This window comes from Miniopterus natalensis, chromosome 2 (genome assembly GCF_054644295.1).
Source record: "Miniopterus natalensis isolate mMinNat1 chromosome 2, mMinNat1.hap1, whole genome shotgun sequence".
Lineage (NCBI taxonomy): Eukaryota > Metazoa > Chordata > Mammalia > Chiroptera > Miniopteridae > Miniopterus > Miniopterus natalensis.
The window spans coordinates 19,307,763-19,322,548 of NC_142082.1; the positions used below are offsets into that span (position 1 = coordinate 19,307,763).

Consider the following 14,786-nt stretch of genomic DNA (forward strand, 5'->3'; position numbering starts at 1 on the left):
GTCTGGTGGCTGGAGCCTGAAATGGAGTGAATTTGAATCTGAAGAGTTAGTTCTAGCCACAATGTGCCAAAGAGGACATCAGTGTAGAAGCTGACTGCTTGGCCTTATAGATTTGAAAGTCATGATACTATCTGGAAATTCTCCCAGAGATTTAACTTTCAGTAAAGGACTTAGGAACTTACCAATGGATGCCAAAATAAATACTTTACTGACTTTGGATTAGTACAAATTCTAGGTTGAATATTTCACATTTCAGAGTCAGATAAAGGGTATCTAACCCCAGTCTATTCCCTTCAAATAAGTATCACTTTATTGAGCTAAATAAGTTTGCTCGGTCCCGCCAGTTTCTTCCTTCTACTGTACCAAATGAGAATGCAGAAGACTTGAATTCTGGCCACAGCTGTACCACGCCTTAGCTGTGGTTTAGGGAAAACATGTTATCTTTTGGGGCCTCGGTATCATCATTTCCAAACTGGGAAGTTCTCATCACTTCTATGGCCCTTTTCCATTCTGATATTCCAGCGATTTTCAACAGGTGTGCCTCAAGAATTTTTAAAACATGCAATGAAGTACCTGACTATTTAGTCAGGGGCACTGAACTCTTTTCCCTTAGATTGTCAAAGTAAAAAATGATAACAGCCAACACAATAATAGACATCCAGTGTGAATGAATCCAATTATACCTATTTTTTTTGCCAGGATGGCAAATATATATATATTTTTTGGTGTGCCGCAGATTTTTGGTAATTAGTTTAATTGTGCCATGAGAGAAGAAAGGTTGAAAAATTGCTGTGATAATCTGTGATTCATAATCCCTCTACCTTTGATTACTTTCATTTTTCTAAACTAAACCCACACCAGAGTTTCTCCACTTAACTTCCTAATCTAAAGTTTTAGAAAGGCACCAGGGTGCCATGGTTAGAACATGAATTCGGTATAGGTCACTTACTTCTTATCTGTGTGACTCGGGACAAATTATTTAAGGTCTCCCTATGCTTCATATTTCCGTAAAATGTTGGTAATAATATTACACATCTCAAAGGGTTGAATGAGAATATCAGTACCTAAAGGTATACAAATTGAGTATATTAATATAAAAAGCATTAAGACTAGTGCCTGGCAAGTGGTAAGTACTATGTATATGTTAATTATCATATTACCTATGGGAACAGGAAGAGAATCATTATTTTTTTTCTAATCAATGAAATACAGATGAAATAAAAATTGGCAGAGAAGTTCTAGTACATGATACTTATTTTAACCCATTCCTTGATTTTTATTTTATTTTATCTTTTTTTGATGGTGGGCAGAGCATGAAGACTAATAGAGCTACTAGCCTTTAGAGCAGGAAGAGTAATTGTCTTTCTGCTTTTCGGTGTAATGTACGTTAGATAAGTTTTTGAGCAGGAATTCTCCTAGTTGCCAACTATAGAGTTCACTGCCTGCTGTTTCACCACTGAAATCTCTAACGCCTGCGGCTTTAGAGATGTGGTCCTCCACTGGGTCAGGGAGGGGCACGTAAGAATCATCTTATGTTATGGGGTGAAGGGAGTGGGCAGTGTACTTTGAGAATTATGAAAGCTTCCAAACTCATACAAATCATTAATGTGTTTTCAGAAGAGACTTTATGAAGAATGGCACAAGGGAAGATTCAAAGCCTTAGCAAAAAATTCACACTTTTTTTTAGTACCTGGCAAATGTTGTTGGCTGGAGAGTTAGGCTTTGAGAAGGCAGAGACTTCCCTCAAGTTCCATTGTTCCTGAGCCAGTTTGAGCATGTTGCCTTTTACATTCCATAGCTCAGCTTCTATCACATGTACTAAGCCACTAGCCTTGAAAAACTGACAGTTGGTAACACACGAGTCCTCACTCAGACTTTTCTTCAGATGTTCCCTGCCTGGGCCATCCCCCCAGGGCAAGAGGTAACCATGAAATAAGGAAATGTCAGTCAACCTGAAAGCCCCCCTCCCGCCTCCAGATGTAAGTGGAGGCTTCTGAGGATTACAGCTAGGGAGCAATCTTGTGCCAAACCTGGCTCTTAGCACACCTGTGTGATGCAATGACTGATGACTTCAGCCAACAGGTCACATATCCAAAGGACGTCCCTCTTCTTCTAGAAATGTGTTTTGACTCAGTTGATCTTTTCCATGGATTCCAGTGGTTCAGAAAGAATTATAACAAATGAGGAGGGATACCAAGATTTTCTTGTGGTTTTTTTCTGTCAGCCATTATACAAAACCTGATGATGTGTGGGTTTAAAGTCTTGTTCCACCCACAGGAACTCCCCATTCTGAGTAGTCTCAGTACAGAAATGATTCTTAAATTGACACAGGAGGAAAAGGCCAAGTCTCTTGTCTCTACTTGGGTGGGTGGGGGAAGAGTAGCAATGATGGCTGCTCTCTGACTTTGTCCCTCATCTTGATCAGTTTTCCTCAGTCAGTCAGTCTTCCCATCTCTGATCAGGTTCAGGGAAGCAGATAATGCAGGGTCCTTAAGGGTGTAAGAGAACATTTAGCTTCCAAAGCACCCTTTAGAATGTTATTTTTTTTATCATAATACCAAGAGCCAATGGACCAATAAAGGCTTCCTGTCCTGGTGTGTTGAAAGGATTCCTAGGTTGAAAGTGGGTTCTGTAGTAAGAAGGGCATGATTGTGTACCAACAGGTGTGCATGGGAAGAAGTGATGGCTCATGTGTCAGTTTTTCCCATCTCGGTGCAGCTTCATGTTGCTCATTTAATTATTAAATGTCAAACATTCTTGCATTTATCCTCACAATCATCCTCTGAAGTCCCCCAGTATTATCCCCATTCTGTAGATGAAAAAAAGTTACTTGCTTTTGTGTTATTTCCAGGTTTTGAACTTTATAAATGTTGTGAGAATTAATAATAAAGGAAGCCATGAAGGGAAAAGAAAGGAAAAAGAAAGGAAAAAGAGGCAATGTCCTAGTGGAATGAATTGCAACCTGAGCACCATCTGCAGAAGGGAGAGGGGACTTGTATAGTTTTTTTTTTCTTAGAATCCTGTAGTGGCTCTAAACTCTGCCTGCAGCAAGAAGGCTCCCTAGATGCAATGCTCCTGGGTGAGATGAGAGGACTGGTGGATTAGAAAAATACAGCATCAATTCACTAGGTATTTATTTTAAGCATACCATATGGTATTGAATCCTCACAATCATTTTCCACCCACTCTGAATCCTATAGAAGGAAATTACAGTCTCCTATAGTTGATCATCTTAGAACTCGTCTGTAGCTAAGGATCCCCAGCTTCCCTAGTTAAGGGCCTAGAAATGCCTCAGCCAACGGTAAGTTTCAAAATCTCTTATGAGCAGGTATTATACCAACTCACTAAGACTGCTATGCTATTGCAGGGACAAAAATAATGGCAAACACCTCCAGCATAAAGGAATTCCAGAGGAAAGCAAAGAGTGATTCTTTTCCAGGAAAACAGTTGAGCAAACAGCCAAGCACGATTAGCAACTTGAGCTTTGCCACCAGGTAAGAGCCTCAGAGAATCCTGGTCCCCTATGGCTTTCCGAGAATCATGGCACAATAAAAATTTGACTTTAACCAGAATATTTGTTTTATCAGCTCCTATACTGACCAATGGAATTGTTTCTCACCAACAAGAATTCATCTCTACTTCAGCCAATATCATTAAGCTCAGCAAATATACCTCTCCCAACAGTCCTGAAATAATTTATACCTATGATAACAAAAGGCACATATCTGGTTTCTTTCAAATTACCTCTCAGGTGCTCTAGAAATGTGGGTTAGGATGATATTTCAACTATTCCCAAATGGCTTTTATTATTAATATATTGCCCAATTCCAACAAATTGATGATGGAAGTGTCTTTGTTTTGGAATCTGCAAAATAGGGTCAGTAAATCCACCCCCATCCCACTCTCTTTTTCCTACAGCTCTTTAATACATTCAAACCTTAATTAACTAGAATGCAGGAGTGGAGAGGGAGGGGGATCTGTCTAGTGATTTTAAATAGAGGGTTGATCTAAAAGTTCTATTACTCTAAACCCTATTATGAATAACTCTGTAATATGTTGGTGACACTGCAGTTTAGTAGCTATCTTATACCGAAAAAATGTTTAATGGTTGAGAAATGTGATTGTGTACCATTAAATACTGTATTATCAGCAGAGCATAATCATTATGCTCTGGCGTGACATAAGGTAAGTTCAAATGCTGGCTCTCAGCTGTCTGATCTTGGGCAAGTTGCTTAATATCTAGGTGTCCTAGTTTTGATATCTTAAACGAGTATAAAAGTAATGAATTCTTTTCAGGTTTTTTTGTAATGAGATTAGGTATTTAAAGCAATGTTCTTGACTCCTGGCTGAGAGTAAGTGTTCATTAAATATTCCTTATTATTCCAATTATTAATTATTATACCTAGGAAGGTGTACAAAATTGGACTTAATATGTAATAAGTGCAGACCCTTCCAAAGATGTGGATTTTGAAATAAGTCCTTGGTCTTGTTTTTGCTATAATTCATGTCTTTCTTTTAAAACATGAGAACTCATGCTTTTATTTAACTAAGGATTCTGGATTGATGGATCTCATTAACAGAGGTTTTACTGCACCTCTTCTACCAGTGAGGCAGGTGTTAAATGTCTGAGCCACCAAAGGTGCCACCACTTCACGTGTGCACTAGAGGAATATAAAAGTTCTAGGAATTTTAGTTTCTACGCTTCCTTGCCTTTCATTCCAGGATTTTATGAAACTGAGATAATCTGTGAGAATGGATTAAGAACTGTTTAGAGGAAAGGTGCTATGGGATTTTATGAATTTATATTTTGCCTCACTCTTAATGACAACAAAACACCTTACAGACTAGCACTGGGATTTGCAAATAATTTTTTTTCTTTTAAAATGGTTGGTAAACAGATATTTATTGAATACCTCTATGTACTAAGTAGGCATTGTGCTTGATGTTTGTAGATACAGAAGTTATGTTTCAACTCTTAGACAGTCCAATTGGGTAAACAAAATGAATTCATATAAAATCAACCTGAGGCCAAATAAGGCAGTGTTCTTTCAAGTGCTGTATTGATGAATCTAGCAGAAGGTCAATGGAGGAAGAGGTCAAGGTGGGCTGGATGGATTGTTTCAGAAAGTTTCCAGTGGGAGATAGGATTTTGGAAAAGAGACAAGGGTGGGAATCTCAACTCCTGTGAAGGATGTGACATGGCAGGGCATGGGACAAACGTGGAGCCTTCCATATACCAGCCAGCCTGATGAGAAGTAAGAATCCACGGTAGAGAGCTGTGGGAAATAACATCTAAAAATTTTTAAGAATATATTCTTTACTATTGATATGGTGCATGAGTGTATATGTGAGTGTGTACATTGTGTCTATGTTAATGCAAAGTTGTTCAAGTTGGAAAGTTGTTTGGATAATATAAAGACCATATATGTAATAACACATGAAGTGCTCCAACCATGTTTATACTTTCATTTATTCTTTGCCATGTCTTCTGTGACGATAGAGTATTGGCAATTCATGGATAATCAAAACCACAGAAAATCCTCCAATGTAATTTTAGCCACTCAGTTTCACTGACTTTTCCCACTATTCTTTAACACAGCTATAAAAACAAAATAATTTAATGTATTTATATTTTTCCCATTGTCTTTACTTCCTGTGTTGTTTATGATAAATAAAGAAATGGTCTAAAGCAGGCATCCACAAGGGGAATTATTCCACATGGTCTAGACCATCCACACACTGGGCCCATCAGCCTTATATCTGGGTGGATGATCCCTGAATGTGCTTTAAAAACCCCTAAGTGAGATTGTGAAGAAGTAAGAGATAGCAAAAGTTACCCATCCAGATCATCTTTGATATGATGCTTAACTGAGTTATACCTCTTAATTTAAAAGCAAGATGTGTTCACATCAACTAGAGGCTTAAGAAAAAACACTACTCACCCTGGCCAGTGTGGCTCAGATGGTTGAGCGTTGTCCCATGTACCGAGAGGTTGCTGGTTCTATTCCCGGTCAAGGGATGTGCTGGAGTTGCGGGCTCAGTCCCCAGTAGGGGGCGTGCAGGAGGCAGCCAATCTATGATTCTCTCCCTCTCCCTCTTTCTAAAATAAATAATTTTTAAAAAACATACTAAAAAAAAAACCTCAAAAAGAAAAAAATTAATCAGGGCCATACTGCTGATTAGTCAGTGATATACCCTTAGGTAAGTACCATTCGTGGGTGAGTTTCTGTGATACTTCATCAAAGAAGTTGGTTGGCTCAGCTGATTTAAGTACAGTGTTAATGGGATCAATGGCAGATCTCGCTCCCACTTTGTACTATAGAATAGTATGGCTTTTTGTTTGTTTTTTTTTTTAATTTTTATTTTCTTACAGGGCAAAGGTAACTCCAGCTAGTGAATTGTCAAACATAAGTCCTGGGTAGCAACAATGAGTGATAAAATGGACATGATGGCTTAATAGAGACAAATTGGGGGGGGGGGGGAATGTCAAATGTGTGATATGTGCTATTTGTGATCCATTTTTGTTGTGTTAATAGAACTACATTCACATACGAAAATCAGCATAATATTATTTATAGTTTTGCTGACTGTGGGCTTGATGCTTTTAAAGATGTAATCTTCAGGCCATCAGTGGGTTTTCTGGTCAGTTCAGAAACTACAATTTTCTATTTTTAGTACTTGAAGCAATACAGACAGCTCTAACTTATACAAAAATTATAGCCCAATATTCCATTGCATACCTGGTGTCTCTCCTTTCCCATAGAATAAGCAATGTTATAAATAGCAGTTAGGTTCTTAGACTAGCACACAAAAGTCTGTTTAATAGATGGTAGTTGACTATATATTTGTTGAAAAAATAAGCACTAGTTCTATTCACCTGAGTTCTGTGTCCTTAAATCAAGGGGTTATGTAATATGAGTGAAGATGAGTATTTCCTCTTCTTTTTCTGGGTGATAAAATTAGACCTATGCAAATTAAAAAAAAAAAAAAAAATGTTTTTATTGATTTTAGAGAGAGCAAGACTAAGGGAGAGGGAGAGAGAGAAACATTGATGTGAGAGAGAAATGTTGATCGGTTGTCTCCCATACACTCCTGACTGGGGATCAACCCACAATCTGGGCATGTGCCCTGACCAGGAATTCAACCCGTGGCCCTTTGGTGCACGGGATGACTCCCCAACCAACTGAGCCCCACAGGCCAGGGCTGACCTATGCAAAATTTTATGATAAAGAAAAATGCATCTCACCCGGCCGGGTGTGATTGTGGTTGAGCGTCGACCTAGGATCCAGGCGATCAGGGTTCGATTCCCGGTCAGGGCACATGCCCGGGCTGCGGGCTCAATCAATGACTCTCTCATCATTGATGTTTCTCTCTCTCTCTCCCCCTCCTTTCTTCTCTCTGAAATCAATAAAGATATATTTTAAAAAGAAAAAGAAAAAAGAAAAATGCATCTCAACCATTCCTAGAGCTCCTTTGCTTCCAATTTCTTTATTCTGGTCATCCTACCTTGAGTGAGCTTAGGGGGCTTCTGACCATTTTACTTTGTCTATAAGTATTTATTATTCTCTTCCTCTTCTCTATCAAAATTCACTTCATCAGTAAAACTGAGTTTAATTAGATATTAAAAAGAAAAGAAATTAGATACAACTAATTCATGTTACAGTGTGACTGACCAATAACACAATACCCACATCATGTCATCCAGTGTTTTTAAAACCAGGTGTTTCTAAACTCAGTAGATATTGACAGATACCTAATCAGTGAAACAGGATAGGCAGGCATTTCCAAGCAGTGTCTGATAGATCTGGGCCAGGAGAGGAAACCATTTCTGATAGAAGGATCTGTCTTCTTTGGGCATCTCAGCCCTTCCTTTGCATTTCTCCCTCTGGGTCTGCTTAACTCAACTCCAATAGACTGTACTGAAATCTGAATGTACCTTCCCATGTAACTTCCCTTCCCACTATGTCTTTGTGAAACTTATAGCCAAGTTCACAGTCATAATATCACCTTCTCTGTACTCTCCATGTTCTTTCAGAGATACCAGAGCCCATTAATGTTACTTTTTTCTCTCTTTTCTAATGTCCAACCCAGCCTTAGCTCTTTAAAGGTCAAATGCCCCACAAACATCAGCCATGAGTGTTGTCACTATAGCAGGCGTGAGCCCTAGATGGTACCATCTATAGCCTGCTATAGCGACAATACTCATGGCTGATGTTTGTGGGCCACTTGACCTTTAGCTTTTAAGCTTCAGTTTCCTCATCTGCAAAATAGAAATAGTATCAGAACCTAAACAGTTGAAATGTTGTGAGGACTGAATGAGATAAAACAGGTTAAGTTTTTATCTAGCACTTAACACAATAAAAAAATGGGCAAGTAAAAAATGGTTCATGTTGCTATTGTTCTGTTCCCCCATACCCCTCTGCTAACATCTCCCTGGCTCTTAGGTTTCCATTTGCAACCAGTTTTTTTCACATTGAGAGGGAGAGGGTGTAAAGTGTAAGACCTTCCAAAATTTCACTATCTACTACTCATCACCCATAGACCATCAGCTCAATGGAGCATATCAGTTAGGTTTTCAGTGAAGTTCTATAATGCAGTGTTTCCCTCTGGTCCATTCACTTTGCCACATCCAAGCCTGCCTGGAGCTTGCCATTTCCCCTCCACGACACTCTTTTTCATGGCAATTCCAACTTCTTCCTCGGCTCTTTCCCAGTGCCTTCCAGCCCAGCTGATCTCATGGCAGTCTTCTGTTGCTGAGAAAGTTACAGTCCACTCAGAATGACTTCCAGGATATCCTCTCTCAGGCTAGAGACATGTTAGTGTAAGAGGTATACTGGCCCTAAGTGCATAGAGAAAACCATCCATCTGGGAGAAGTGATTCGTTTCTCTGCTGGCACACCCACTTCCAGCCCTGTGCAATTTATGCCCAGGCGAGACTCCTGAGACATCTGTCCCTAGGACCTCCCACTTTTAGGTTCTCTGCCCCCCTCCACCACACACACACATATACACACAGTTCTCTTAGGAAATGAAACAGGACCCTTCTTGCATCTTTACTCTCGGTTCTGCACGCCTTACTGAACTCTGTGCCCCAAATGATCCCAGCAAGAGAAACATCGTCTTTTCACCTCGGTCACATTTGAACTCTTACTGAGGACCAGCTTCCAGGGCCTTTCCAGGGGTAGAATATTGGATATAAATGACTACACGTGGTTCTTCTCTGTTCAAGCACATCCATGTGAGCTTTCTACAGAAACTGATCATGTGAGATCTGGGCAGGTACTTTCTTCCCATTCTCTTATATTAAGCTTTTAAAATTGCTTTCCCTCCCAACAAGCATACACTTTTCTATCTGAGTAAAATATAGTCCATAACTAGGAAATCAAAAGCATACCATTGGTATGAAGTTTAATAAACATTTTATCAAGTTTCAGTCCAAAGTCCAAAGAAAACAATAATGCAATATGTATCCCTGTATAGTTACAGGTATAGCTATAGGGGTAGAGACAGACTTATACGTACATGTACAGAAATGATACTTTTAAGCACAGTGAGCCTGAGTTCCAAAGACAGGTAAAAGAGTCAGGGTGGCAGGGCTTATAGAGGAATGAGAGTTTCGAAAGTCTGAGCAGGTGCTTTCCTTTAGACCCGCTAAACACCTCCTTTCTAGATCTTGTTCCCACCTAGGGAAAAAGTGGATTTCTGAGAAGCAGTGTGCCACAACCCTAGCAAAATACCATATATATAGGAACAATTTATGAAGTATGTATTGAATAAATGAAATTTTTAGATTAAAAAATATATTTTATTATTATTACTTGAAAATAAGAGACAAAAAAAAAGCTTCAGGCTTCATAAAATGTCAGAATAATACCATAGAAAATTCAACGTATCCATCCATTACTCTTGACGCACTCATCCTGTCTGTTTGCCTCGCTTAGTAGGCTGTAATAAAGGAAAGACAAAGACCTTTTTAAAACCTCTTTGTGATTCTGTGGACGGGTCTGAAGAAAAATGAAGTCAAATTCTCCTATGACTTGTGGTTATGGAAATTTCCATGGATTTAGCTGGGTGGTAAGATGAGGAGGCAGCAGCCCTCATAACATGGGAATAAAAATGACAGTGTGACAACTGATCATTTACTGAGTGTGTATATTTATTTGCATTAAATAATTAGTTTTTGCATGTTTTCATTTTTCTGTATAATCTCCTAAAAGGCAGGGATGAGACCTTGTCAGTTTAGGGTCATATATAAAAGACCAACTGGACAAGACAAGGTGAAGATCATGTGAAGCTTAGTCACCGTTTTTAAGTAAATCTCTATTCAAGGACTAAGGACATGGCTTACATAGTTTCTAGGGAAAAAATGTGAAGTTGGCAATTGACACAGACTTTTCATTCTTATTTTTTGCCCTCTGTTTGACACCCACCATCACCCTTCTCAGGAACTCACAATCCCCATCTGCTGACTGCCCCCATTAACATCTATTTGAACCATCATTTGCAAAAAACAGGAGTTTAAAATATTAACCCTTCCAAGGGTAGCTTTTCTTTTATCAGGGAACCAGGACTTCAGCTAAGGAACAGAGCCCTAACTGGGAGATTTCAGGCATCAACCAGAAGGGGAGGTATGATTTTAGGTGACAGCCAATGAAGGCCTCCTGGGTACATCTAATACCACACCCCAAAGCCTATTGCATGTTATGGCATGTTTGTTTTTAGGTTGCACGTGAGTGGTCAAGGAGGAGACCACCCTGTCCTACAACTGCAGCAGGGACTCCAGAAGTGGGCTGTGAAGGGTCAGACCTCTGCTCTTTGACTTCTATGCTACGTGATCATGAGCCAGTCCCTTATTGTTCTGTGGCTCAGGTTTCTCATCTATAATACAAGTAGTACCAATCTCATAGGGCCACTGAGAACATTAAATATGAGACTCTTGGCCAAGTTCCTAACAGAGAGTAAACGCTCAATAAATGTCAGCCATTATCATGACATAGAAGACAGCATTGTCCACAAAGCAACTGAACCCACAACCTGGAGTCTCACCCCAGAGCAGCTTTCTGCTAAAATTTTACGAGCATTCTACATTTGTGGTGGTAAACCAACAGCATGAGTTGGAGAGGGAGAGGGGACTTAGAGATAAACGTAATTTTAGTTTAAATATGAGGGGTGGCAAGGCTGCAGCTGAACTCATCTTTAGTAATGTGAGAGGTAGACCCAGCTCCTGTCTCCTGTGAAGCAATATGATCTCTTCCTGGTAGGAATGATTTCTTTTTGTCAGCCCTTTCTCTAAGGACATGAGAATACAAGAATTTCTAGCCTATGTTAGACCCATGCATGGCTCCTAAAGACCATGCTGGCTTTGCTAGTGAAAGTCAAGAACAGGATCAAAATTGTCCTAAACTCAATATCAAGTATCAGGGATGTTTACTGAATATACTCTTGGCTTTTGTTCAATTATCTGTAACTTTTCATTCAAACTTGCCAAGAACAAGTTAGCTTTTGAGTCTGTAACAGTCCCCAAAGAATTGGGGAAATCTTTCTTGCCAAGAGAGGATTAGGAAAAGGCACAGTTATCAAACTCCTCACCTCTGTACTCCAGAACCCACTTCCCTTTTCCCTCTCCGCATCCTGTCATGCTCCATAACTGGTTGATAAAGGCAAACACAAGGCAGGAAAGACTTCAGGGCTGCTGGGTAGCTTTACACCTCAGCAGCTGCCTTCAGCACATACGCAGCTATCAGGACAATAAAACATTGCTCAGTGCTTCTACCCCACAACCAATTAGGTCAGCTGTAAATATTGGAATTGCTTGGTAAACATGCTGGGAGATTGTGCTGACTTGTTAATATAAGTGAAAATGCAATTAGATTTATAACACTTTTTTTCGAAACCATAATTTACAACAACAGCAGAAGAAAAAAAATTCTCTTGCAACCTGCTGAAATATCATTATTAAAATGCACATGAAAAGTCAATTATGCCAGAGGGAGGCATTTAAGAGAAGTGCGTTTCCATACCCTGGGATTACACCGTGGGGATTCCATATTTCTTACTTATTTATTTATTTCCCTGAGATCTTTGCTGCTGCCAAATGAAAAGGAACAGATATTTTACTTATTTCACTCTGAAATACTGCGGCAGATAGTGCTCAAAAGTAAACGAAGTAACTCGGCTGGCTGAAAACCTCCTCTGCTCTCCTCAAAGTCCAGGGAAAAGCCAAGTTGTCACCATTATTTTTCATTTACAAGTTTCTCTTTCCTTAAGCAATAGTCATATTCCTCAAGACATGGAAATTAAATATTTTTTTCTAAACATTATTCTGTTTTACATTCTAAATGAGTAGGTTAGTATATGTAATTCTATGGAGAACCCTTATGTAAAGACAAGAAATAATCCCTTTTCATTTTTTTTTTTAAACGTGGAGTTTCCTTTACTCCCAGGGTCAGACTGGGAACATAACTCTACCTTCAGACAAGATGTCATAGGTACCACTTGCCCTGCCCGGGCCAGGAGACACTGGCACCTGTGTGCTGGGCTGGGCTTTCTCTGCTGCAGGGGCCTCTGTGTGAGGCAAGACTCCCCCCTCTTCCAGAGGCTGAGATTCTAATCCCAGTTCCAATTGTAACCCAGACAGTTTGCTGCCCCTCTGCTTTCTGGTTTCCTCATAAGGAAATGTAGGTATTATTATATCTCATCTGCATTTAAGGTACCAGTGGGGAAAAGCTAGTTCAAAAAAAATCATAAAACGATTTATAAGTATGAGATGCTACCATTTTCAGTCTCGAACTTCTCCTAAAATGTTCAGTTTAGATAATGGAATAAATTTTTAATACATATGTTTTAGAATTGCTAGTGTATATATTATAGATAAATTACTCTGAGGGAAAATTCTGGTTCTGCTACATAAGAATTAATAAAGTAAATCACATAACCTTGGCTGGTGTGGCTCAGTTGTTTGGGCATCATCATGGGCACCTAGAGGTCACTGGCTCAATTCCCAGTCAGAGCAACATGCCTGGTTGCTGCTCGATCCCCAGTAGGGGGCATGCAGGAGGCAGCTGGTGCTTTTCTCTTTCTCCCTTCCTCTCTCTAAAAATCAATAAAAACATATTAAAAAAAAAGTAAATAAAGTGAATCACATATATCTGTGCATATATGTACATATATATGTATGTGATTTGCTTTCTACATTTATACTTTATTCACCCTCTTACATACATTACAGGTATACATATTTACAGGAAAACCCACAAGAGCCTGAAATGGAGAGTGGCAAACTTAAAGACTTTGATTTCAAGTAGCATCTTAATCCACAGTTAGGTTCAGTAATTGAGAACATTGCAAATGGTCTCCCAACATAAAAAGAGTCACAGTTTTTATTTATTTACTGATGTTGCCATTAGGATTAATACGTTTGTATGCATGTTTTATTACAAGTAAAGAGCACATTAATATTCCTAGTTCTTAAAATAATATTGCCTGCAAAACATTTCTGTACTGATTAGATTCACTTTACCTGAAATATTCTGTTAGATTTGACAGTCAGCCAAGCCCAGTGACTGGCTTTTGCTCTGTTGGAGGGTAAATCTGAATACCATTGGACCTTCCTGAAAATCCCTGGTTTCAGCGTTTACCCTCAGCATAAGTGTTCAGCTGTCAGGACCATGGATAATATATTTTCCCTTTTTTGCCCTTGAATTCTGTTTTATTCCTTTGAGAACCCCTTTCTGTGGATCAGCCTCAGAAAGCAGTTTTAAGAGATTTAGAGATGGTACGGAGGGAAAAGACACCTGAGAAGGATTTGTAGGGCCAGGTCAAGCATCTGCTTGGCCTATGAGCTCAGCCTTCCAGGAACAGTTCTCAGCACCCACACTCCACCCAAAGTCATTGATTTTCATCTGCATCCCTTAAGCTCACCCAGGAATAAACTCTGAGGGGGGAGGGGAAAGAAATCAATGAACCCAGGGGAGTAAGGCCCTGATTTCTCCGTATAGATTCTGTCTGTTTTAACAGCTAATTTTTAGGGGAAAGGGGTGAACATAAAGAGTAAAACAGGTAGACACCATCCTTGCGTGACCACATTCCCTCTTGTACCTTCTTATCTATTCTTGTCTTATACTTAGGAGGATGTATCAACAGTGAAGATTTGACAATATTGCTTCCCTTCAGTGGTTTTTTAGTGCCCTTGGGGATGAGATGAAAATTCTTAATACTTCCCTTGATCATGTGGCCCCTGGCTCTCACAAATGTCCTCTAAACTGAAACAATACTACCGCATTCTCTCGCTTCTCCAAATATGCACCATGCTGCTTTTCCTGCCTGGGGCCTGGGCATATACCAAGAATGTGTTTCCCTTCTCACCTTTGTCTAGTAAATTCTTTCTGTGTTCTAAGGCCACTCCAAAACTCAACTCAAAACACCTTGGGTTACCGAGATACAAAGGTCTTTGTATTTGACTAACATCCAAAACCAATCCAGCATCTCATAAAAAAGGAATGAATTCCTTTCAAAAAAAATACATCTTTCCTGTGGTCTTTTATAAAGCTGATTTATCAATGAAATATACACTTTTTAATTAATGTCCAATTACTTGCAAGTAGCAGAAATCTTTTTAAAATAAAGACAAGAAATTTTCTAATGAGGAATTGCAGAACAGGGAGAAGGTGATGTATGCCTTCTGGTGAGACGAGCCAGGTGGTGGAAATCTGTGTGCCCTGAGGCAGCTGCACTCTGCCACTGGGTCATGGGAGCTGTCGCAGAGGCTGCATCTTCCGTGCAAAGGC

General features: G+C 39.5%; 1 protein-coding gene across 1 annotated transcript in view; it reads left to right on the top strand.

Moving 5' to 3' along the window:
- KCNU1 (potassium calcium-activated channel subfamily U member 1) overlaps positions 1 to 14,786 on the top strand; it is a 239,284-nt gene that overhangs the window by 176,188 nt on the left and 48,310 nt on the right. The window contains exon 18 of the mRNA XM_016210705.2: positions 3,368 to 3,494. Within this exon, the coding sequence (XP_016066191.2) occupies positions 3,368 to 3,494 (127 nt within the window). The remainder of the gene's footprint in view (positions 1 to 3,367; positions 3,495 to 14,786) is intronic.